A 23,312-nucleotide genomic window follows, 5' to 3' on the forward strand; every position below is an offset into this window, starting at 1 on the left:
TAAGCAGGGCACCCGGCCCCGAGGACCAGGGGCTTGGGGGTGGGGTGGGCTGCAACCCTGGCTCCCAGGGCAGAGCAGGTCCCCAGCCAGGCCTCCCACCTCCCTGGCCCAGCTCTCCCCCCATCCTGGCCTTGCAGTCACAGAGACACCCCAGGCAGGCAGGTAGAAAATGACCATGTTTAATGGCAGTCCTCAGTAAAAAAAAAGAGAAAAAAAAGGCTTTATACACACTGTACACATTTACATGGCTTTGGAGGGCTTGGTGTGGGGTGAGGGCTGGAGAAGATCCGACCCGTGATAGGATTGAGGTATGTTGGCGCCTCCAGGTCCCAGGGTCTCTGGCAGGAAGCACCCCCCTCCCCAGCTGCCTGGCCCTTGTGCCCTGGATCCTGGGGAACAGGTCTCCAGAACCACCAACTGGAAGGCAGCCAGTTCCAAGCACCTACCCAGAGCCAACTTCTCAGGAAAAGGCAGAAGGCACAGTGCCCTGGGACCCACATGCCAGCACCCTGTGGGACCCCACAGCCAGGACAGTGAGGGCTCCAACTCCCCCAGCCCTGCTGAGGTGCTACCCTGAGGGATGGGGACAGAGACCCAGGGCAACTGGGTTTGACCGTGACCTGCATAGGTTGGGTGGAGCTGGCCTGAGGCCACCCTCACCCTTAATGCCGGAGCCGCCCTGCCCAGTCTGAGGCAGTCACTGGCAATGGCCACGACCCGCGCGGCCCTCCCCGCAGTCCTGATGGCAGTGCACGCCCCCCCCCCACCCGAGTAGGCACAGCTCCATGCCGCGCCCAGTGCCCACAGCCACAAAGATGGCCATGGTCTCCAACCGATGTCAGTGTCCTGGCAGGGGTTAACGACCCTGAGGACATCCAAGCCGTGGTTAGCGGAAAGTATTGGCAGGCTCGGTACACCCAAAGAAGTCAGGGCCCACGAGGCGGGGGAAGCCCTCCAGGGCCTTCACCTTCACAGGGTCAAACTTCCAGTAGAGGCGGCCTCGCAGGAAGTAGGCATAGCCTGAGGAGACAGGAGGGTCAGGCCGGGCGAGTGGACACAGGGGGAAGTCCCGGTGGGCAGACCTTGGCCACTGCTGAGTTCCTTGAAACCTGTAGACCCCAGGGTGTCCCTTCCAAAACCTCCCTTTGGGCAAGCCCTTCTGCCTGCCCCAGGGGCTGGTCTGAGCTACCACCCAGCCTGACAGAGGCCAGAGCCTCAAAGGCCCAACTCCTGCCTCTCAGGAAAGCAAATCCCGCCCCTCTCACCACCTCTCCTGCGCCTTGAGTCAGATGAGGGACACTGGTGACCTGGAGCCCAGGAGCCCGAGGCCACTACAAGACAGCTCTCCCAGCAGGTCCCGATGTGGGGGAGCACAGAAGCAAAGGGAGGACATGGGAGAGAGCGCTGGACTGTGAGTCCCAGATCTACTGCTTCAAGATCACAGGAGGCAGGTGGCTCTCGGCTAGAAGCAGGGACTGCCTGGGTGGAGGTCCTGGCTCTGTCCACCTTGGTGGCCCCGGTTAGGGACCTCACCACCTGAATCTCTATTTGCTCTTCTGGAAACTGGGTTCATAACAGATGCTACATCAGGAAATCGCATGAGACGTGTACAGAGCTCAGCACTGTGCCCAGAGCCTCGTTGGCCCTCAGCAAGCAGCAGTTATTACTTCACCAGGCATGACCGAGGGACCTCAGCAAGTCCTTGCACCTCTCTGGCCCTCAGTCTCCTCATCTGCAGCACAGGGGTCTAGCACTGCCCTGGCACGAGGAGGGGGTGGAGAGGGAGTTTGCCAGGCAGAGGACCCGCAATGAGAGCTGATGCCCAGCCACCACCTGTGGGAGATGCAGCCGCCACCCCGCTTCCCCCAGCCACCCCACCCCCAGCGCACCGTCAGCATCCTGGAAGGCAGCGTCGATCTCAGAGGGCACCCCTCGCCAGTCGGTGGCCCGGCGGGGCACGGGGCTGTCCACACGGCGGGTGCTGGGGTGGAAGCGCCAGTAGTCTCCGCCTCGGAAGAAGTAGATCTTGTTCTTCTCGGGGCCCCAGACCAGGGCGGCGTGGACCAGGGACCCCAGCAGGCCCAGCTCAGAAAGGGGCGCGGGGCCCAGGACTGGCTTCTCACCATCGTATACCCAGTATTGAGCTCCTGTTAGAGAGTGGAGGCTGCAATGAGCTGCCCAACTGCCACATCCAGCCACTGTGGACCCGCCCAGCCACCACCATGGCCACGGACTTTCCCAGCCTCAGTTTCCTTGTCTGTAAAACATGAAGGCCAGCAATGCCTGCTTGGCACCCCCCACCCCCAAGTAGGACATTGGGCAATGCAGGCACTGGGAGGTACACATGGGAAAGTTTACTCTAAGCAGCAGAGAGGCCGCCTTGGCTCCTGCTCCTTCCCTGCACTTGGCTGCCCCGGACAGGCACCTGCTGCCCATCCCTGGGCCCAGCCCTGCCGCAGCAGGCCCCAGCTGGGCCTTTGTGAAGTCCCTGCCGCCTGCAGTGCTCCAGGCTCTCGTCTCTGCCAGACCCAGATCACACCCCTCTCTGCCTTTTCCAAGCTGTGCCCTCATGCAGGTCACTTCACCACCTCTGAGCCCCGGAGCCTCGTCTCTAGACCAGGGGTAACGATCACACATGCTCCATGGGGTGTGATACCTTCAATTCTACTCCAACCTCGAGAGCCGCTTCCTCTAGGAAGCCTCCCAGCTGTGCCCAGAGGAGTGAGCCATACTCTTCCTTGGCCCCAAGAGTTCGGGGCACCCTCCATCTGTTCATCATGTCTGCCGTCTGACCCTACCCTTGGCCATGATATTCCTGAAGTGTGACCTCCAGCCCCCACTCACCTTGGAAGAACCAGATGTGGCCCTGGGCATCCTCGAAGGCTGCATCCACGGAGATGGGCAGCCCCTGCCAGTGGCGCGAGGCCAGCGCAGGGTAGCCGGGCTGCAGCCGGCCCCCGCGCAGCCGCCATACAAAGCCTGCCTTGAAGAAGAAGAGTTCGCCGCGTATGGTGGCGACTGCATCAAAGGAGACCTGGCAGGCATCTGGTGGGGCGTCTGGCTGGGGTAGGAGAGAAGAGTCAGAAAGAGCCTGCACTGGAGCCACAGAGGCCAGCAGTGGGGGTCAGGGCTGGAAGCAGGGCCTCACCTCCTGCCTCCCCACCCTCCTGGGCCTCACCTCCAGAGGTGCAATCTCGTTGGTGTCCACCCTGGCCCCGGGGCCCAGGTCTGGGGGCCTAGAGGTGGGGGCTAGCCGAGGCCGGCCGTAGAGGTGCTGGATGCCCCTGCGGTCATCTGGGCTGAGGCTCAGCGGGTATCGGAAGGTGTAGAAAGGGGACATGAGGGCCTTAGCAGCTGTCGTGTGCTGCAGCCCTAGCACGTGGCCAAATTCGTGGGCTGCCACCTGCAGGAGGTCTGTGCCTGGAAAAGGGAGATAGCCCAGCAATCCCCGAGCTCCTGCAGCAAGACACTGAGCTGCGGGCCCAGCTCAGGGACCTCGGCAAGTCCCCATTCTCTATGATGTTCAGTAGCCCCATCTGGAAAGTGGGTCCCCAGCCCATACCCTGGTTGTCCCCGATTGTCCAGGTCTCGTCATAGTCGAAGTGGACATCCCCTTCTCGGTGGGTCTTGGGGAAGAAGGCGTGGGCCAGGATGCCCCCAGGTCCATCAAACGGCAGGTTGTCCCCATGCCAGTACCTGCAGGGGGGTGGGGGCAGAGTCAGTGGCTGCTGATGGGTGGGGCTCATTCCTAGAGGGGTCCCCGGCCACTGGCTCACCTGGTGAAGTCGATTATGATGTCAGCGTGGCCCTCATGCACCTCGGTAAAGGTGAGTGGCGTCACATCACTCCATACCTGTAGGGCCTCTGCCACTGTCTGCCGCACCTGTTCCCGCACCAGCTGCCATGGGAACCGGAGGATCCTGGGGGAGGAGGAGGGGCCTGGACCTGGCTCATGGGGCAGCGTCAGCCCCTGATGGCTGTTGGGCCAGGAGTTGCCCCTGGATGCTGCTCAGTCGGGGAGCAGGCATGCACGACACAGGCCAGGTGTGCTCTGGGCCTCAGATGTGGCACACCAGTCCCTCTGCCACATGGGCACATCTTTGTGTGGGTTTGTGTCCTCAGGTGCCCATGGGTATCTGCATTGGGTGGAAAGAACACAGGACCAGGAGCCCCAAGGCCCACCTTCTAGGCCTGACTATACTGCTCACTGTGGGGAGACCTTGGGCCCTAGACCTGCCCCCTCCTGGTTCCCAGCTCCCCACCCAGGACATTTCCGGAGCCCCCAGCAGTCTCGGCTCCAATGCCTCGGGGCACCACACCAGTATTCACACCTTCTCTCCCAGGATGAGCCCCGCTGCATCACCCCGAGGGGCCTCAGGTCACCTGAGCTATTACCTGTCCTGCCACTGCTGCTCCCTACCTGCTCGGATCCCAAGTTGCAGCGATAGATATGAACCCGGTGTGGATAACACCTAGCTCGCTGAGAGGAGGGGCCGTGTCTGCCTCATTCACCACAGAATCCCAGGACCTGGCCCTTAGTGCATCCCCACAGAGGCTGCCTGGCTGACTGAAAGCTGTGTCCCCACATGTCTACGGTGTGACCAGGCATGTGCTGAGACTCCTCTGCTGAGGGAGGGCATCGGTGCAGGGGGTACCATCTGTGTGGGCATCTAAGTGTGGGTTTGGGGTGTTGACCCAGGGGTCTCAGGGGCCAGTGGATACACCAGCCTGTTACCATGGGGATCTGGCACAACTGTGTCTCAAGAAGCAGGGTGAGGGCGGTAGGTGGAGGGCGAGAGCCTGCTCGCAGCCCCTGGCCCTACCTGTAGGTGAGGTCCGTCTTCTCCCAGCGCCCACCCGACAGCACGAACCGCTTTTGTCGGTTGCGGGCGCTTGGCCCGTCCGGTGGGTCAGGCACGCCGCAGCGGGGAGGTCTGGGGCCGGCGGCAGGCTGAGGGGCCTCCTGGGCAGTCGGGGCAGGTGCCGGGCTGCTGGGAGGAGCTTCACGCCAAGGCTGCGGCCCCCTCCTCACTGGGTGGCGGCGGTGGGCATCCTGTGCAGGAGAGAGGATGCGGGGGCCTGCTCAGGCCTTGGGTCCTGGTGGCCCACGGTCAGAGGTGTGGACGGTCAGCGCACCCTCACTTGACCCCAGCCGGCCGTGTCGATGGCCAAGTTGAGGCCGTCACACAGCAGGAGCCTTTGGCACAGGCTGACTGGCGTCCAGATGCTGATTCCAAGGCCTCCTACCGCCACCTGCCCCCTTGTGGAGGGCCTGGGCTGCCGGGCACCTGCTCCCACCATTTGGGCTGGTGAGGACTGGGTTGGGTTGCAGCCCTGACTGTACTCTTCACACACACCCAGGAAGGGACCCCACAAAGCTTCCAAGGAAAGGCCAGGGAAGCTCCCCCTCCACCCCCCCAGCAGATACCTTTCCACCTCCCTTTCTTCCTGGGCGCCCCCGGCCCCCACTCTGCCCTCTCCAGTTATGTGAGCTGGCTCCTGCCCAGGACAGCCACGGCAGCCACTCCCCAGCGTGGAGAGGCTGCAGTCCTGCCTCAATTTGCTCAGCTGACAAATGGGGATGATACTTCCCCAGAGCGTGGATCTGAGGATGAACCAGGCAGTGCACACAAAGTGCGAAGGGCACCGGGAACTGAGGTCTGATTGCTGGGGGCAGTCTTGCTCACGCCCTGCCAGGGCTGGGTACATGGCGGGGCTAGATGTGCTCTGTTTGCCCCCTCCACGGGGGTATGGGGGGCAGACAGTTACCAGACACCCAGCCCCACCGTACCAGAGCCCCTGGACCACAAACAGTGATTCTGACCTGGAGCTCCCACCCTCCGAGAGTCCCAGGATGGAGGTCGCAGTTCTCATGCATGGAAAAAACAGAAGCTCAGAGAGGTAGAGAGACCCACCGGGGTCACCCAGCAAGGGCATGGCCGGGCCAGGTGAGGATTCTGGCATCCCAGGCAGGGGGCGAAGGCCTGGTTTGGGACACAGTAAAGCTGGGGGAGAGGCACAGAGCAGTGCCGTCTGCTGAGAGACTCAGCGCCTGTCTAGTCTGGGCCTGTCTGGTCAGGGCCGCTGTGGCCTCCCCACAGCCATATTTGGGGCGGGAGCCGGGCCACCCGGGCCCCACCCTCGGCCTCTGCCTCTGGCGGCTCTCCCAGGCCCTGGGTGCCCCAGAGCTCTGATGAGCATCCCAACCCCCCCAGCTCCCGATTCCAGAGCCACCAAGAACTCAACCCCCTGGAGCCACTCAACCCCCAAGGACTCCCCATGATGAAGGGGTCTTCTAGACACCTGGAGCTTCTGGGGTGTGAGGCCCTGGGCCAGTTTTCCCCATTTCAGAGTTGCTTCTTGAATGGCTGATCACCTGACAGAGCCCAGCCATACTGAGTGTGCCAGTACTAAGTACTGATGGCTGTTGCAGCTCACCCGTATCTAGGCTAGGACGCTGCCAACTGCTCCACAGACACGCTCTCAGCCCCTGATGGGACCTCCCACCATCTCTGCAGTCATCATCCCCATTTCTCAGGTGAGGACCCGGAGCCCAGAGAAGTTAAACAACTTGCGGGGGGCACAGCTGGCAGGTGGCGGGCTGTCTGCACTCACAGCCCACCCCCTACTTGCTACTCTGCTCTGCTCTTCAGGCTGGGGTCACCCTACCCCTGGAGGAGGGACCCAGGCTGGCCTCACCTTGGTGACAGAAGAGGAGGAAGGGGAAATGATTAAGCACCTGCCACTTCCCAGGCACTCTGGAGGCAGGTTCACTGAACCTCCCTGCCCCCACCCCCGGCATAAGTTGGGGAGGATATGCATACCAGGTCTCACATCAAGGATGTGGACCCCAGACTTATGTGACGAGCCATGACGGCCTGCACCTTCCCCTCCCCAGGAAGGTCTAGCCCGTAGACCTCCAGGATAAATAGATTCCTTCCCCCCAACCCTGGCCAGGGTCTGAGGACCCTCCCCAGGAAGGCCAGGGCTGCGTCGTTCCTGGGAGCCCCAAACAGCCCAGAGCCCAGCCTGCCAGCTGTTTATGCCCACGAGCAGAAATTGCTCCCTCCTCTGCCCCCCCCCAGTGAGGCCTGAGCAGCCAGCCACAGAGGGAGGGTGGGTGTGCCTTCCTTTCCTGCCCCCACGAGGCACCAAGTTCTCATGGATCCCCCACGAGGACTCCTGGATCATGGGACTGTCAGTGCAGCAGAAAGAGACACGGGCTGAGATTCAGAAGGCCCAGTTCTGTGCTGTGGAGACCCTGGATGGAGTGACCCTGGGCAAGTCACTGTCCTCTCTTAGCCTCGACTTTCCTATCTGTCAAATGGGAATGGCGCCATGGCAAAGGGCTAAATGACCTCCATCTGTAATGCCCACTGCAGCGTCTGGTGCAGAGAAGAGCCTCTTCCTGGTCTGGCTTCTTGCCCCGTGGGCCCTCCCCTCCCACACCTGGGAATCTGCTCCACCCAATTCCCTACAGCTCCCCTGAAGTTTCCAGACTTTAAATCGTAACAAAGGAGTTGCAGCTAGAAGGGAGCTCTCAGGCCCAGAGAGGAAGAGTGACTCGTGCTGGGTCCACCCACAAGCCAGGGGCCTCTTGCTCCCCGCCCACATCACGTTCATTGGTACTGGAGAGGGAATGAGCAGGAGGCACTAGGGTCAAGGCCCCTGGGCAGTGGGGTCTTTTTTTTGGAGCCACCATTTAAGGGCTCTTGGCCTCAGTTTCCCATTGCTGGGATGGGACACATGCTCCCTGCCCTGCCGACCTCCCGCACTCTGTCTTCCCAAGTCCTTTCCGGCCTGGGGCCAGGGGCCCTCCCTAGCTGCAAGGCCTGGCACGCAGCAACCTGATTCCTCAGATGGGTGTGCCAGTCCCCCCAGGGCGGCTGGGAGGCAGTGAGGTGGGGGGTGGGCATAGACCACGCCTGGCCTCATCTACAGCCCTGGGGGATTGGGGAGCAGGTCTCACCCCATTTCCCAGGGGAAGAAACAGAGCCCAGAGAGGTCAAGGTCTTGGCTCAGGGTCACACAGCAAGTCAGCCAAGAGCTGGGCCTAGACCTGGGGTTCATGCCTCCCCACCCATAGCCCCCCATCCCCCCAGCTCTGGCCTGTCTCCAAAACCCACATTCCTGAGAAATGCGCCTCTTTGGAGAAGGTCCGCCTCCTCCTCGGCCAGCGGCCTCCCTCAGCCTGCCCTGGGGAGGGTGCCTAGCTCCTTCACCCCACCCTTCTCTGGCGGGCACCAAACCACAGCCTCAAACATACTCGAGGAATTTCTTGGGGAACTCAGCCTCCTGGCTGAGCTAGAGGCTTGGGGTCAGCCCCTGGGTCAGCCTCCAATTAGGAAAATGGGAGGTACCTAGCAGAGGGGAGGTGAGGGAAGACCCCAGACTGGAAAGTGCTGGGTAAGGCCAGGCCGGGTGTGCCTCTCTCTGGGCCTGTTTGCTGTTGGTCCAGCGGGACAGTTACTCATAGCTACTCTCTCTACTGTGGGCAGGAGGTGACCCTGAGGAGAGGGCATTTGGTTAGACTGTGAGGAAGGCAGGGAGCATCACCACGCCATTCTATGCCCCTCTGAGGCTCAGAGAGATCAAGCAACCTGCCCAAGTCACACCGCTGGTGGGCAGGCAGGTCCATCTCCCCCCACCTCCCCCGCTGGCTCCAGAAGGGAAGGCAGCGTCCACCCCACTGGGCGGCGGGGCTTTCATCAACCCTGAAGGCTGTGAACTGGGATGGATAAATATTTACAGAGCTTTTCTGGCCCTGCCAACAGCAGTCCGGGGATAAACAAATCGGAGGCGACCCCAAATGCTCCCTGCATATCTGCAGCGTGACAGACAACGGCCCAGCTCAGACCCAGACCCGACTGACCCCACACAAGCGGCAAAGTAGCAGCTGCAGGTGACAATGTCTCCAGTGTGCCTGGCTGAGCCCTCTCCTGGCCTCACCTCATACACTCTTCAGCCCAGCAGTGGGCACTGTTGCCTCCCACCCACCCAGACAAGACAGGTCGGGGGTGCTGAGGCTCCAGAGGGCTCCCCTAGGGTCACGTGGTTCAAACCCAGGTCTCTCCCATACCCGAACCCCATGGATTCAACAGCTACCCAGGGTGATTTCTGACTCTGCCCCAAGGTCTAGGGGACCAGGAGGGGCTGGGAAAGAGGCAGGGTCCCTGGACTGAGGTGCCCACCACCCCTTCTGTCCTCTCCTGCTCCTATAGCCAGGGCAGGGGAGGGCAGAGCTGGCGTGGCTGGACAGAGGGTCCCAGCCTGGCCAGACCTCCCTCCTCACTGGACTCTACCTGCCACCCCTCTAATGCTCCCATCCCTGCCTGGGCTGGCTGGATGCTCAGCTGGGCGTCTGAGTGGGCTGGGCACCCAGCGGGCTCTGGGCCTGCAGTTGCCCAGGCTGTGACCCCAGGCCCACCTGGCCGCCCCTGGGACTGGTCCCCCCAAGCGCCAGCCGGAGGGGAGGGTGCAGTTTTCCCAGGCACACACAGGCTGTCACACATGCCGGGACCTCCTTCCTCTTCTGATCACACCTTCCTCTCCCTTCCCTGTCTGACCCTACCCCCTGCTCTCTGAGGGTCTTGACTCCCTGCTCTCGGCCCCTTCTTTCTCACCCAACTCATATAACACACACTAGCTCTCACACTCATGCTGCCTCCTGGCTCCACGCCCCCCAATATCGCCACTCTCAGGTGCCAGGCGGTGGCGCCTCCTCCAGACTCAGACCCCATTTCCCCGGCACCGGCTGCCCTCCCCAGCGCTTCCTTAATCCTCCAGCCTGGAGGTGTGCTCACGGAGGCCACACATCTGGAGGCTGACGCCAGCCTGAGACCCGCTGGGCTTTGTCCCTGCAGTGAATAGGGGGCCCTGTAGCCACTCCCGCTGTACCTCCCCCAACACACACCCCAGTATCTCGGCCGGGGCGCCGAGGAGCAGGTCCCAGAGCTGGGAGGGGGGCGCGGAGTCCCGCTCACCAGCCTGAGCGATCCCGGCGCAGGCTCCACTTGCACACCTCCAGGGATGGGAAGCTCACTATCTATCACGCCCCCCAGGGACCCAGACAGCTTTTCGGGTAAGGGGCCGCGCCGGGCCACCCCGGGCATCCCCGTGGGTCCAGCTCGGCCACCGGGCCCAGCCCGCGTGCCCGGCGCCCCTCGGCGGGGGGCGGCCAGCCGGCGGCGGGCACTCACCGGCGACCGCGGGGCCCGCGCCAGCAGCGGCGGCGGCGGGAGCAGCAGCAGCAGCAGCGGGAGCAGGAGGGCGCGCGTGGCCGCGCCGCGGAGCCAGGCGGCCCAAGCCATCCGCCCCGGGGCTGCTGGGCCTGCTGGGCCGCGCCGGCCACCGCCCCTTATAGCCTCCGCCCCGCCCCCGCCCGCCCGGCCCCGCCCCCGCGTCTTTTGTTCTGCACTCGCCCCGTGCTGGCGGCCAGGGTGGGGGAGGTGGGCGGGGAGGGCTGGCCAGGCGGGGGCCGGCCCACGGACCCAGTCCTTCCCGGGCGGGCCGGCCCTGCGGTCTCAGGGGCCTGGTGCTGGGGGACCCTGGCCAGCCGGTGCTGCTCCGGGCCTCAGTTTCCCCGATGCGGTGGAGAGTCTGAGAGGAGCCGCGTTTCACTCCTCCCCCTCCTGACCAGGCCACCTTTGGAAGGCGCATCCCTAGCTGGTCTCCCTGGGGGCCTGACCTCTGACCTCCTGTTAGCCTGTGACAGGTGGCGGTACCCACGGGCAAGTTCTGCCACTCCTCAGAGCCTCAGCTGATCCATCTGGAAGATGGCACTATAGTCCCTGTGAGGAAAGGGATATTAAAATGTGCCCCAGAGGAAACTGAGGCATATGGAGGCGGCTGGCCAGGACCCCAGCTTGGCGCAGAACCATAGACAATTATAGATGGGGAAACTGAAGCCCTAAGAGGGAGGGACGAGATCAGGCTTTTCCAAACCAGCAGGCAGGCAGAGGGGTCAGAAGGCCCTCTAGCTGGTCAGCTGGAGGGAGGGTACGGGCAGAAAGCCATGGTGGGCAGTGTCTGAGTGGGGCACTGGGGGCCCAGGCTGCCCCTTGGTCAGGAACTAACAGACTCCTCTGGACACCTCCGGCCCAGCCTTCTGAGACCGAGGATAAGTAGGTGAGAATCAGAGGAGGGGGTGATGACCACACGCTGGAAGGGATCCTCCAGGCTCATATACTCCCTGTGATGACCATGGACCTCACCACCTTGCCAGGCAATCCGCTCCATCATGGGCAATGCTGGGGAGCCAGGACACAGGCGGTGGCTCCCGTCCTGGTGGGCGGGGTGCTGAGCTGCCTCAGGGTGAGGCTGTGGGCACCCATCCTGGGCCTAAGAAGGGGGAGGCGGTGTGGGGAGGGGGAGGAGAGGGACACCAGCTGACTCAGCCCTCCCTCCGGGTCCCACTCCTGGGAACCTTCACAGCCTCTCCAGGGAGGCTCTACAGAGACCCCTAGAGGGCAAGGAGAGGAAAGACAGCAGTGATTTTTACTACCTGGGCTGTTTGCCATCTTTTTCTTTAAAGTGATTTACTTTTAAAAATTGAAATGCCTACTTCAGCCTCATTTTAGCCACATTGGTCAAGAAATCATAGATTTGATGAGCTAATTATACATTTTTTTCCGATACACCTGAAAATATAGACAGTAAAAATATTTGTGTAACTACCTTAAGTGGTCTTGAGTGCCTCCAGGGGAGCATGGCCTTGCTTTGTGCAACCGCAGTCCACCTGTCATGGGAGCTCAAGTAACAACCTCCCACGTTGCAGGCCGCAGTGGAGAGCCATGGTTACAGCAAGCTGGGCTGGTCACAGAGGGCTTCCTGCAGGAGGAGGACCCTGATCAGCCTAGGATGGGCCAGCTTGGCAATGGGAACAAGTGGTCAGGGGCTGCATGAGTAAAGGGGTGGAGGCTGGACCAGGCCTGGCATGTCTATGAGGAGAGAGTAGCCACCCTTCACATGCTTCCCCCACCTCGAGGCCAATGGTCACCCCCACTGCAGAGAGGAGAAAATTCTGGCCCAGGCCCAGATGGGGGTCAGGGGAGGGCCCTGCTTCCCAGGCTGGCTGACAGGACTGTGTCGTTGGGACACAGTAGAGACATGCTGAGCCTGCCAGGCACTGCCCATGTTCCCTCCGTCCCTTCCGCCCCTTCCTCACAGAGGGACCCCTCCCCCATGATTTTGCTGTGGGCGATTTCATCCTCCCCACAGTCCTGGTGCTGGGAGGCCTCCCTCGGGCATAGGGGACAGTGATGAGGGGGTGGTAAAGAGGTCAGGACCTCTCCCCTCTAAGGGTAGCAATAAAAGACTATGAAAACCTCCAGTTCCCGAAGGGCTGGGAAGCGTCCTAAACTCGGCATTGCCCTGCCCTGGGCCTGGAACCAAGGTGGTAAAATTCGAGGCCACAGGATTCAAACCTGCGCAAACACCTCTAGGTTACGGCCTTTGGGAGGGACACGCTGCGTAAACGCTGTCGGGGTCTGGCGCTGCATCCGTGGGGCAGGGGGTCGAGTTGGGTGGAGGGCCACGCAGGGGGCCTCGTCGCACCCCAGCGGGGGCTGCCCGCGCCCCGCAGTGATTTTGCCGGGAAGGAGTCCGAGAGCGGTCCGGACGCCCCCTGGCGGGAGCTCTGGGGACCGTCACGGAGGGTGGGTGCTTCTTCCCCTGCCCAGTCCACCCGCGACCCTGAGGCCACGCCGGAGCCAGCGAGCCCGGTCCGATAGGAGGGGGAGGGGCAGGGCCCGGCCTCCCAGTGCCCCCCTTCCCGAGCGCGGGACAGCCCCTAGCTCCACTCCCAGAGCTCCGCGGTGGTCTTTGAAGGACCAGGCCCTTCGCTCCTGCGTACGCCCTCGGTGCCCTACGACAGCGGCCCGTGTCCCCATGGCGCACATAGCTTGGGCCAGGAGCTGGGAGAGCGCAGGGTCACCGGCAACGGGTGCTGCCGGATGGAGAGGCCGGGTGAACCGCGGGGGTGCAGCCTGGCCCCGGGTCCCGAGCCTCCGGCCGGGGGCGTGTCCCCGAGGCCCCGCCCCGGCTCCGCCCCGCAGCGCCTGCCGTGACAGGCGCCGCCGCGTTCGTCCCAGAACCGGAACCGCAGTCACAGTCGCCGTCTCCGACTCGGCTCAGCCGGTCCCACCGCCGCCACCATGCCCCGGGGGAGCCGTAGCATGGCCGCCCGGCCAGCCAGGTGGGAGCGGGACGAGGGCCCGCAGGGTGGGGTCTGGGGAAGCTCGGCCCCCAAGGGCGTGACAGCGTGACCTTGGCGGCTGCTGCGCCATCTTGGCGGGGGAGGGGCGGGGGTACCGCAATCACGTGTCTAAGACGGTGGTCGTCCACCCTCGGGGAGGAGGAGAGGGTACCTCTCTGGAGCTGCGGGCCCCTGGGGCCGCAGGCCTGGAGTCCCGCCGGAATTAACCCTGCTTCTTCCCATCCCGCAGCCGCAACGCCGCGCCCTCTGCCCACCCGCCCGCGCACCCGCCGCCCTCGGCCGTGGCCCCGGCCCCCGCCCCGTCGGGCCAGCCCGGCCTGATGGCGCAGATGGCGACCACGGCCGCAGGAGTGGCCGTGGGCTCGGCTGTGGGACACGTCGTGGGCAGCGCCCTGACCGGAGCCTTGAGCGGGGGGAGCTCAGAGCCCGCCCAGGCTGCTGCCCAGCAGGTGAGCAAGGGCTCAGGGGAAACTGAGGCCGCCTTCTCTAAAGGCCACTGAGCGGGGAGCTGCCGGAACGTCCAGCGAGGAGTGTCCAGGGTGTCCAGAGCTGCCTCGGCCGGGGACTGTGCCCAAGAAGGGTCCTAGTAGTCGCTCTGCTGTTGGCCTCTGGTCACAGGCTGGCTCTCCCTGCCCCTCCCCTGAGGCCAAGGTCCCTAGACCCCTGTGGACAGACACCAACCAGCCCTTTAAAGATGGGGAAACTGAGGCCCTCAGGAACTCAGAGACTGGCCCAAGGTCACCTAACCCTAGTAGAAGGGAGGGATGTTGAAGTTCCTGAGTCCGTGCTCTCTCTCTCCCAGGCAGCCCCTTCCTGTAGCCCCTGCACCCAAGGGTGAAGGGTAGCCAGTGACTCTGGGTCTGTTCTCTGCTGGCCTATCCCCCACTGGGCACCCCACCAGTCCTGAACCAAATTCTGGCTTAGTGGTGGGGTCGGGGGTCATGAGGATCAGTGTTGCTGAGCAGGAAGGTGCTAGAACTTGTGGGGGTGGGGCTCATACTCCAGCAGAGCACTGGGCTTTTCTAGAACCTTCTCTCACCTCCCACCCCCACCTGCCAGCATACCTGTTATGAGGCAGCTGGGAATGCTGTCTGTACTAGCACCAACAGGGTGGCTTTGAGAGGGCTGTGGGCTCACCCTGTTTCAGGGATGGAGCAGCTGAGGCTAAACAGGGCAGGCTGGGCCTGGCAGGGCTGGGGGCATTAGGAGGGGCAGCTGGCACCCCCAGCTTTGGAGTTCTCTTCTGGGTGCCAACCCCAAGCTGACCTTGCTGCTTCCTGTGCTGTAACCCCAGGCCCCGGCCCGCGCTGCCCCGCAGCCCCTGCAGATGGGGCCCTGCGCCTATGAGATCAGGCAGTTCCTGGACTGCTCCACCGCTCAGAGCGACCTGACCCTGTGCGAGGGCTTCAGCGAGGCCCTGAAGCAGTGCAAGTACAACCACGGTGAGCGGGAGGCCCTGACCCCTGCTGGGGTGGGAGCAGTGGTCCCTCTTCTTGTACCTGTGGCCTGACCTCCACCTGTGCCGGCCCTCCCTCTGCAGGTCTGAGCTCCCTGCCCTGAAGAGACTGGTGCAGATTCAGGGGCCAGCCCTGCAGCCACCTTCACCCCTTCACCGACAGCCAGACCATGACGTCAGATTGTACCCACATAGCTGGGACTGGAAGTGAGGAGGGGGTTTCTCACCCCACAGATGACCCGAGACGAAAATGTGCAATTAAAATAGTTTATGTTAGATCTGAGCCTGCTGTGTCCGCTCTCATTGGACTTTCTGTGGGTGGGGGGGTATGGATGGATGTCCCACTGTGGAGTGGGATGCTTCACCTTCAGCTGGTGTCCTGGGTGGGGAAGGTGACCTTGTAATCCGGTGTAATCTGACAGCCTCGGGCAGTCCAGACTGGGTGGTGAGGCATTAGCAGGTGACCATAAGCCTCAAGGGCATCTGACTCCTGGGGGCTGGAATCCCTGGAGGAGCGTGCTGTCTCCTCTCAGGGACCCCTGCCCCTCCACCCTTCTCATCTCTGCCTCTGGATCCCTTTCTCCACACCCACACCTTAGGAGCCCCGCAGCGGCCTCACGTTCTGTCAGCGACCTTACAATTTCCCAGAAATTCCAGATTCTGCAAGAGGAATACTGCTGGGCCTTTGCGCCTGATCACGCCAGGCAGAGGTCACGGCCAACCCCCTTGGATCTGAGTCCAGCTCGGCCACTTGGCCGTGATGTGCCAGGTCACGGGGCCTGCCGGAACAGAGGTGCTGGCCCTTCAAACGCCATCACACACTGTGCTGCTGCCTTCACTGGGTTCATTCAGCAGCTCTGCACTGAGCACCTACGGTGTGCCAGGCCCTATTCCACGTCTCCCTGCCCTTGTGCAGGCACTTAGCCTCCAGCGGGATGGTGGGGACCTGTCTCTGGATATAGTGTCTTCCATCATGTGGGTATACGTGTGTGTCTCTGAGGGGGGTTGCCATTGGGGTCCACCTCTCACACACATCTGTCCCCTGGGAAGGACATGAGCATCCCCTCAGGGATCCATGTCTCCTCCTTACCTGGCTCTCGGCCCCAGCTAGTGGGTCCCAGACAGCAGGAAGCCCACCCTTCGGGGCCGTGAAGGAGGGCCTTGCTCCTGGTGGCCATGCAGAGTGCCGGCGCGCCTTCTCCAGCCATCGCCCGGGGGGGCAGGCCCGACAGCCAGCGCAGCTCCTCTGGAAGGCCCAAGAATCCTGCCTGTGGGGGGCTGGTGGGAAGGCACACCCTCCCCCTGGGGCTCTCCTGTGACACTCACCTGCCAGGTCTGGACACCGCTCATCCAGTTTCTCCAGGAGGGACTCATAGCAGGTGGGGGCCCCACGCTTGCACTCTGCAGAGGGAAGAAGGCTGATTCCTGGCTGGCCTGGTGGTCCCCACCCCCACCTCTCACTCTGGACCTGTTTGCTGGTCCACAGTGGGGTCAGGACAGGGCATTGGATGGGAAGGTCAGGGCTAGGTCCTGGCCAAAGTTGGGGCTCGGCAGGGCTTGGGTGGTCTGTGGCTGCTGTCCCCCCTCTTATATTCCAACATAGCTGCACAGGGGGAGTCTGGGGCCCCACTTACTGATGATCTGCACTAGGACATAGGTCCCACGCTCCTGCAGCAGGGGGCTGCCCATGGAGGGCGCCGGGGAAGGCCCCTCTTCCAGTCCCTCACCCAGGTTCACCAGGTGCCCGTCCTCAGCCAGGAGGGCGATGGTCGCTGGGGGAGCAGAGAGGGAGGCAGGGCAGGGCTGGAATCCCTGCCTGGGGGCCCTCAGCAGTCCTCCCAGCACCCCTCCCTGCCCCCTCACCATCCAGGGGCACCTGCCCCCTCTGCCTCAGGTGGGTGATGAGGATCACCAGGCTGCACCAGGGGTTCACCAGCTCCCAGCAGCCAGCTGTGGGGGAGGAGCAGAGGTGAACGAATGGCACCCTCTATTCCCCCCAAACTGGGACCCTCTGCCTCCCTCCCGTCTCTTCCCTACAGAGCAGGGAATGGGGCTACGAGATTAGGAATGTACCCCCTTCCATCTCCCAAGATGTCGGTGACCGGGGTGCACAACTTCTGCCTTTCTCACGCGACCCTCCCCTCCCACTTCAGCCCCACCTCCGGCACCTGACAGCCCCTCACCCCCTACCCCGCACCAGCCTCGCCTCCACCAGAAGGTCAGGAATCTGCAGCTGGGGCTAGAGCTTTAGGTGCCTCATGCCCCCTGAAGCTGGAGGACCACTGACCAGCTAAGGGATGGAGCAGTTTGAACATTTACTCCACGGCAACGGCTTGGCTGCTGGGTGGCCCGTGCGCTCCTAGAGGAGCCCACGTGCATTTCCCAGGACCCAGCCGGGGTTTCCCCTCAAGGGACTCTCCGAAGACGCTCCCATCCCTTCCCATGTGTACCCCTTCCCCACGCCGCCTCCCCACTCTCCCTCAAGGCAGAGGGAATGTACCCCCACCAGTCTGCCGGGACAGGGGACCCCACTTACCTCCAGACATCACCGTGATAAACATGCTGCAGGGGGAAGGAGACAGATGTAGGGGCTTTGATCCCCCAACCCCCAACTTCCTGACTAAGGAAGGAGCTGGGGCTGAGATCTACCCCATGCGGCGCCCTGCAGGAGATGTGTGTGTCGGGGATGGGGGAGTGATGGGTGGGTGGGTCCAGGTGCAGCTCCCCGCTCAGCCGCCCTTGGGGCTGGGCTCCACCAGCCCAGGGGGTCCTTGCAGCTAGTCCAGGAGCCTTGGCCTCCTCTTCCTCCTGCTAGCTAGATCAGAGTAATCAGAGAAGACTCAGGCCCTCCCAGCTTCCAAGCTGGTCTCCATGGGAGTGGGAGCTGCCAAGAGGTCTAGGCAGGAAATGCCTTCCCCCCAGTATCCCGGTAACGGGCTCTGGGGAGGGTCCGGACATTCCCTGACGCAGGGCTCTAGTGGGGGCTGGAGCCTCAGGGCCCAGGGATGTCCAGAGACCACATCCCCTCACCAGTAGAGACAGAGCTCCCAGGTTGAAAGCAGGGGAAGTTCCTGGGGGTGGGGTGCTGGCATGGCTGTAGCAGAAGCGGGATCCTCACCAACCTCGCAGGCTCCCTATCAACTCAAGGCCCCCTGCCTGGGGCTCACTCCCAGCCTCCCTCTCTTCTGTCCTTGTTTCTTTCCTTTCTTAGTCAAGTTTATTGAGTTATGGTTTACATACAGTAAAATTCACTTTTGAGTGAACAAAACACTTTTGAGTGTTTTCCAGTTGTGACAAGTCTCACAGAACCACCACCAGTCTGGATACACAACATTTCCGTCACTCTCCCAAATTCCTTCGTGCCCCTTTGTGGTCACCCCAGCCCCTGGCAAGCACTGCAGTGTTCCCTGCCCCCACCTCTTCTAGACTGTCATGTCACAGAGAGGGAAGCAGCAGACAGCGCGGAGCCTTTCAGGTGCGGCTGCTTTCACCTAGCTCCATGCGTGCGGGATTCACCGGGGTCGTCAACCGGTGTCAATGGGTCCTTCCTTTCATCACCCGGGAGGGTCCCACTGCCTGGACGTGCCACGGTCTGTGGATCCACTCACCTGCTGCTGTTTGGATTGTTTCCCATTTTGGGTGACTATGAGTAAAGCCAGTACAGACACTCACCCGCAGGTCTCTGGGTGAAGGGATGTTTCCATTTATCTACTGTAACTCTCAGCAAGAGGGATTGCTGGGTCCTCTGCAGAGAGTATGTTTAACTTTGTAAGAAACTGCCATTGTTTTCCAGCGTGTGCAGCGTTTGCATTGCCCCTCTTTCCGTCTGGTTGTGGTTGGGCCTCTGGACTCATGGCAGGTCAGGATACCTCCTTCTTAGCTGCCCTCCCACTACTCCCCGGTGATTAGACTATTCATCCCCCCTCTGCAGGCAGAGCTCAAGGCAGAAGGCAGGGGGAGGCCCAGATCGTCCCCGCAGCTCGTCAGCATCACTGCCTCTGGACAGGACTTGCCTCAGTGCTCACACCTGTAAAGCAGTGAGAGGCACCGCTCACGGCACCACTGGCATGGCTCACAGCACCACGGGCAAGTTAGCGTGAGGATGGAACGCAGTAACCCTTTTGAGTGCTACCTGGGTGCTCAGCCTGCAGCAGGCGCTCAGAGGCAGCACTGGGGAAAGCCCTGGGGCAGCGTTTCCCAAACTTACAGGCAGGGCACTTTCTTCCAAAATCTGGGGACCCGTGTCCTGCAGAACACAGCCCAGGAGTGGCTGCAGCCAGATTCTGGAAGGAATGGAACTCCCGGCCTGGACCCTCAGCTCCAATGACCACCCCTCTGTTTTCCGAGGGGTTTGTCTTTAGGGCCACCAAGGAGGGGTCTTTTGTCTTGAGTGTCATGGAGGTGCCCTAAGGAGGTGTTAGGACTGGAGTGGGACCCACAGTGGGAGCTTTGTAACCTTCCCCAAGCGAGCTCTCAAGGCTACAAAGTAACGAGAGCACACTGCTTTAACTTGTTTTATTATTTTTTAGGTACTTGGTAAGGCCAGCAGATCAGGACATGATTGCCATTGAGAAGATGGTTTATTACAGTTCCGCAGTGGAGGAGGTATGACACCCCATGGTGAGGGAGGCCACATGGGAAAGCACCAGGGCTGGTCAGGAGAGAGAGAGGGGGGGGGGAACCCTGGGCGGGAGCCTCTATTGTGGTTTCTGAGGGAAGGAACAGTGAGGTGGGGTGAGCAGGCTCAGGGTTGGCTGTTTGGAATACCTTCATGCTCTGGGGCACAGGAACCGTCCCTGGTTGTCTGGTACTTGCCCTGGGTGACAGGGCAGGAGGGCAGTGGTCCAATGAGAGAGCCCCTTAGGGGAGGTGGTCGGGGGAGTGTGGACTCAGGAATGGTTGGTTTGCATTTGAAAAGTGTGTTACTGTCTCTAGGAACTGGCTGACCCTGGGAGGGCCAGTCCCTCCAAGGTCAGCAAGGCCCCAGATGTCAAACCATCAGGATAGAGAATATAAAAGGCATGATTAATACACACAAAGTCCTATCTATGTTTTTTTTTGTTTTTGTTTTTCTTTCTTTCTTTTTTTTTTTGGCTGCAACGTGCAGCTTGTGGGATCTCAGTTCCCTTACCAGGGGTTGAACCCAGGCCACACAATGGAAGCCCAGAATCCTAACCACTAGGCAACCAAGGAACTCCCACAAAGTCCTAACTTTGCATCTTCACAACACTTGGGCTGGCACAATGCTCATCTTTAGTTTCCAGATGAGGAAACTGAGGCACAGAGAGGGGAACTTGGCTGAAGTTGTGCAGTTAAGAGGAGGAGTATCTGGGATTCAGGTTTGAATCCCAACGCGGGTTGAATCCCAACCAAAGTCAGCTCCCCTCGGTCTGGCAAACTCTCTTACCCACAACAGGAGTGCAGATCGGCACAACCATGTCGGGAACCCTGGCGGTATCTACTAAAACTAAACAGAAAGGGGACTTCCCTGGCGGTCCGGTGGTTAGGACTCTGCGCTTGCACTGCAGGGAGCACGAGTTCGCTCCCTGGTCTGGGAACTAAGATCCCGCATGCTGCATGGTGCGATGCGGCCAAAAAAAAACCAACACTAAACGGAAACGTTCCCCGTCCTGGGTGCCTGCCCAGCAGAAACCAGAGCTCAGGTGCACCAGTGACACAGGCAGGAATGCTCGCAGCGGTTCTCCTTGAAATAGCCAAAGATGAAAGCACCCAAATGGCTAGTAACAGGAGATGGATAAACTAATTGTGGCTATCCACACAGTGGCTTACACACAGCTGTGACAATGAATTAAGCATTGCTGCACACACGGACGACTCTTATAATGTTTAACAAAAGAAGCAGAAACAAAAGAGGACACACTATCACTCCATTTATAGCTGACGTTCTACAGCAAAACTGATTAACCACAGAGTCCCACTCAGTTACCGTCGGGGGCTAAGAGGGCGTTACTGGCAGGGGAGGCGCATGAGGGAGCCTTCTGGGGTGATGGAAATGTTCTAAATCTTGGTCTGGGTAGAGGCTGCAGGGATATATATAAAAAATCATTGAGCCATACATGTAAGATTTGTGCACTTGACCGTATGAGTTATAACTCAGTGAAGAGCAGCCACCTGCTCTAACTGCACATGTGGATTTCCGGGCTTCTGTTCTCAAGAAGGCCCTGTGGGGCCGGGATGCTGACGTCTGGGAAGATAAGGTCTGGCTGCTGGGGCCCAGCACCGCCCTCCCACCGTGTCAGTGGGCTGATTTGCATGCCCTGTCGTGGTCCAGCAGCCTCCCCAGTGTGCCCTGAAGCACCTGGAGCACGCCCAGCGCAAGCCCAACACAACAAGCGACTCCCACCTGCCTCCCTGCCTCTGGCCATGGCCTGTTGGCATCTGGCCCTCCTTCTGACTGGGGTCCTCCTGGCAGGTGAGCCCTCCCTGGGCCTTGCTCACCCGGGGGTGGAGTGGGAGACAGTGGGAGACTACGGCGTGTCTTGGTATCAGCAGCGGGCAGGCAGCGCCCCCCGCTTGCTCCTCCACTACCGCTCAGAGGAGGACTCCCACACTGGCTCTGGAAGCCCCCTATAAGGAAGCAAATCCATGTGGGCAGTGGGGAAGGCTTTGCAAGTGTCCTTGAGGTGGAGAGGAGAACTGGCCACAGGTGGCCCTGCCCCAGACTTGAGGCAAGTCATTTCTCTGTGTGGGCCTCAGTTTCCCCATTTGTGAATGACCAGATTGCTAGGGTCCCTTTGGACTCTGACTCTTGGGGGTCTCAGAGACTGGTCATCTTTTGAGTTTTTCAGAGGGGAAGCTGGTGTGGGCTGGTTCCTACCCCACAGGGCCTCAGGAACAAGCTAACCCTGAGAAGGTCTTCAGCAGCCAGTGGCCAGAGGCTGAGCCAGTGGGTAGTAACAGCCCAAGAGGCTTCTTGGGGGTTGTCAGTCTGTAGCCAGGGTTTGGACAAGCCAGTGTGACCAAAGTGATAGGGGTCTGCAGGGCAAGGGATGAGGGTGGGCAGCCCAGCGACCACCAGATCACCCTCTGAACTCTAGATTCTTAGCTGAACATGGCTCCTTGGGAACATGACACTAATGGGGGCTTAGGGGTCGCCAGCTCTGTGCCCCACCCAGTGATGATCCCATGGCACCGGGCTGTGAGCTTTAGGGAGCGGATTCTCCTGGGAGTCTGACCAAGACTTTGTGGGGCAGGGGCAGGAAGGAAGGGGCCCAGGCCAGACCTGAGTGTGTCTGTCTCTCTCAGCCTCCCAGCCAACCCTGACCCAGCCGGACACACTGCTGGTCTTCCCAGGCCAAGTGGCCCAACTCTCCTGCATGCTCAGCCCCCGCCATGCCACCGTCGGGGACTACGGCGTGTCTTGGTATCAGCAGCGGGCAGGCAGCGCCCCCCGCTTGCTCCTCCACTACCGCTCAGAGGAGGACCACCACCGCCCCCCTGACATCCCTGACCGCTTCTCGGCAGCCACGGATGCAGCCCATAATGCCTGCATCCTGACCATCAGCCCCGTGCAGCCTGAAGACGCCGCGGATTATTACTGCTCCGTGGGCTACATACCCTAGGGGTGGGGTGTGGGATGAGTGCCTTCCATCTGCCTCCCACTTATGCTCCTGACCTTGGGACCCTCCCTTTCTCTAAGCCTTGATTTTCCTCCTCTGTAAAATGGGTTAATAATCAACATGTCAACAATAACTATTCTGAGGGCCATGAGATCCTGGCTGAAAAAGTGACTGTGGTTGGTCTGGGAGTGTGGGGGTAGGGATTCTGGGGGTTGTTGCAGAAGGGGAAGCACCTGAGACCCTTGGGTGGGGCCCCACCTCCCTACCAGCCCTCAGGGGGCTCAGAATGGTGGCTCTTGCCTTCCTGTGACTGGAGGAGATGGAGTGAGAGAAAAAGTAACCAGCCCTTGCTGGTCCCAGCTCTGCATGGTTGGTTGTGGTCCAACACACACAGGGTCACTGGACTGGGTCCCTAGGAGCCCATGCCTACTCCTGGATGGGGCTAGGAGGCACCTGAGGGCCAGGACGGAAGGTGCTGAAGACAGGTGGGCAGATGGCAGGGGCAGAATGGGCAGCAGCCATCCTTGGGTATAGGGGCAAGTCTTGCCACCAGAAGCAGAAGGGAGCTCTGGGAGGGGGGTCGGGGGCTGAAGAACACACCCCGCTTCCCTCCCGGTTCCCCTAAGAGGCGCCACCTGAACGGAGGCCATCCCTCAGATGCAGAGGTGGGGTCCACAGAGGGTCCCGCCTAGGCTCCCAGCCATCTCCTGGGCCCTCTCCGGGCTCTCCTCATTTGTCTCTGCGGGGACGAGGTGAGCAAGCAGGACCAGAGCTCCCCAGGAAGGGAGGGGGAATCGCAGCACGACCCCGGGCCCCACCCCCAGGACAGGTGCCCAGGAGCCGGCCGCCCGTCCCGGCCTCAGTTTCCTCCTCTGCGCTCCCGCCAACGCCTGCCCAGCCGGGACGCGCTCGGGGACGGCCCGGAGCCCTGAGCCGACCAGACGGCCTCTCCTGACCCCGGTCCTGCGACCCGGACCCCGGCGTCCAGGCGGCTACGCGTACCGCGCGGCGGGACCAGCGAGACACTGGCCTCCGCGCGGCCTAGAGCGGTCCCGGAAGT

At 61.6% G+C, this 23,312-nt stretch overlaps 4 protein-coding genes across 7 annotated transcripts; 2 read left to right on the forward strand and 2 right to left on the reverse strand.

Annotated features, from left to right (window-relative positions):
• Positions 1 to 795: 795 nt before the first annotated feature.
• On the reverse strand, positions 796 to 13,192 carry MMP11 (matrix metallopeptidase 11). 3 transcript variants are annotated; one of them, XM_059894779.1, is made up of 9 exons: positions 12,426 to 13,192; positions 11,677 to 11,829; positions 4,824 to 5,053; positions 3,777 to 3,920; positions 3,563 to 3,696; positions 3,179 to 3,420; positions 2,845 to 3,061; positions 1,890 to 2,147; positions 796 to 1,020 (listed from the first exon to the last, which is right to left on the reverse strand). In XM_059894779.1, the coding sequence occupies exons 2-9, from the start codon at positions 11,707 to 11,709 to the stop codon at positions 887 to 889; spliced, it is 1,392 nt and encodes a 463-aa protein (XP_059750762.1). In that variant the 5' UTR covers positions 11,710 to 11,829; positions 12,426 to 13,192; the 3' UTR covers positions 796 to 886. The 3 variants fall into 3 exon arrangements, with proteins under 3 accessions (XP_059750762.1, XP_059750761.1, XP_059750763.1); XM_059894778.1 differs by lacking the exons at positions 11,677 to 11,829; positions 12,426 to 13,192 and adding an exon at positions 10,200 to 10,319; XM_059894780.1 differs by lacking the exons at positions 11,677 to 11,829; positions 12,426 to 13,192 and adding an exon at positions 10,200 to 10,319 and having other exon boundaries at positions 880 to 1,020; positions 2,845 to 3,057.
• CHCHD10 (coiled-coil-helix-coiled-coil-helix domain containing 10) lies at positions 13,048 to 14,955 on the forward strand. The gene is made up of 4 exons (XM_059894788.1): positions 13,048 to 13,195; positions 13,446 to 13,665; positions 14,511 to 14,658; positions 14,757 to 14,955. Exons 1-4 carry the CDS (start codon positions 13,155 to 13,157, stop codon positions 14,774 to 14,776), a joined length of 429 nt encoding a protein of 142 aa, XP_059750771.1. The 5' UTR covers positions 13,048 to 13,154; the 3' UTR covers positions 14,777 to 14,955.
• A 4-nt stretch (positions 14,956 to 14,959) lies between these two features.
• C14H22orf15 (chromosome 14 C22orf15 homolog) lies at positions 14,960 to 17,532 on the reverse strand. Of its 2 annotated transcripts, none has more exons than XM_059894786.1 (6): positions 17,209 to 17,532; positions 16,536 to 16,622; positions 16,307 to 16,444; positions 15,999 to 16,073; positions 15,763 to 15,918; positions 14,960 to 15,110 (listed from the first exon to the last, which is right to left on the reverse strand). In XM_059894786.1, the coding sequence occupies exons 1-6, from the start codon at positions 17,231 to 17,233 to the stop codon at positions 15,040 to 15,042; spliced, it is 552 nt and encodes a 183-aa protein (XP_059750769.1). In that variant the 5' UTR covers positions 17,234 to 17,532; the 3' UTR covers positions 14,960 to 15,039. The 2 variants fall into 2 exon arrangements, with proteins under 2 accessions (XP_059750769.1, XP_059750770.1); XM_059894787.1 differs by having other exon boundaries at positions 15,037 to 15,178.
• A 3,354-nt stretch (positions 17,533 to 20,886) lies between these two features.
• Positions 20,887 to 22,374, forward strand: VPREB3 (V-set pre-B cell surrogate light chain 3). The gene is made up of 2 exons (XM_059895483.1): positions 20,887 to 21,105; positions 21,939 to 22,374. Exons 1-2 carry the CDS (start codon positions 20,946 to 20,948, stop codon positions 22,253 to 22,255), a joined length of 477 nt encoding a protein of 158 aa, XP_059751466.1. The 5' UTR covers positions 20,887 to 20,945; the 3' UTR covers positions 22,256 to 22,374.
• The last annotated feature ends 938 nt before the right edge of the window (positions 22,375 to 23,312 follow it).

Source organism: Balaenoptera ricei, chromosome 14, assembly GCF_028023285.1.
Source record: "Balaenoptera ricei isolate mBalRic1 chromosome 14, mBalRic1.hap2, whole genome shotgun sequence".
Lineage (NCBI taxonomy): Eukaryota > Metazoa > Chordata > Mammalia > Artiodactyla > Balaenopteridae > Balaenoptera > Balaenoptera ricei.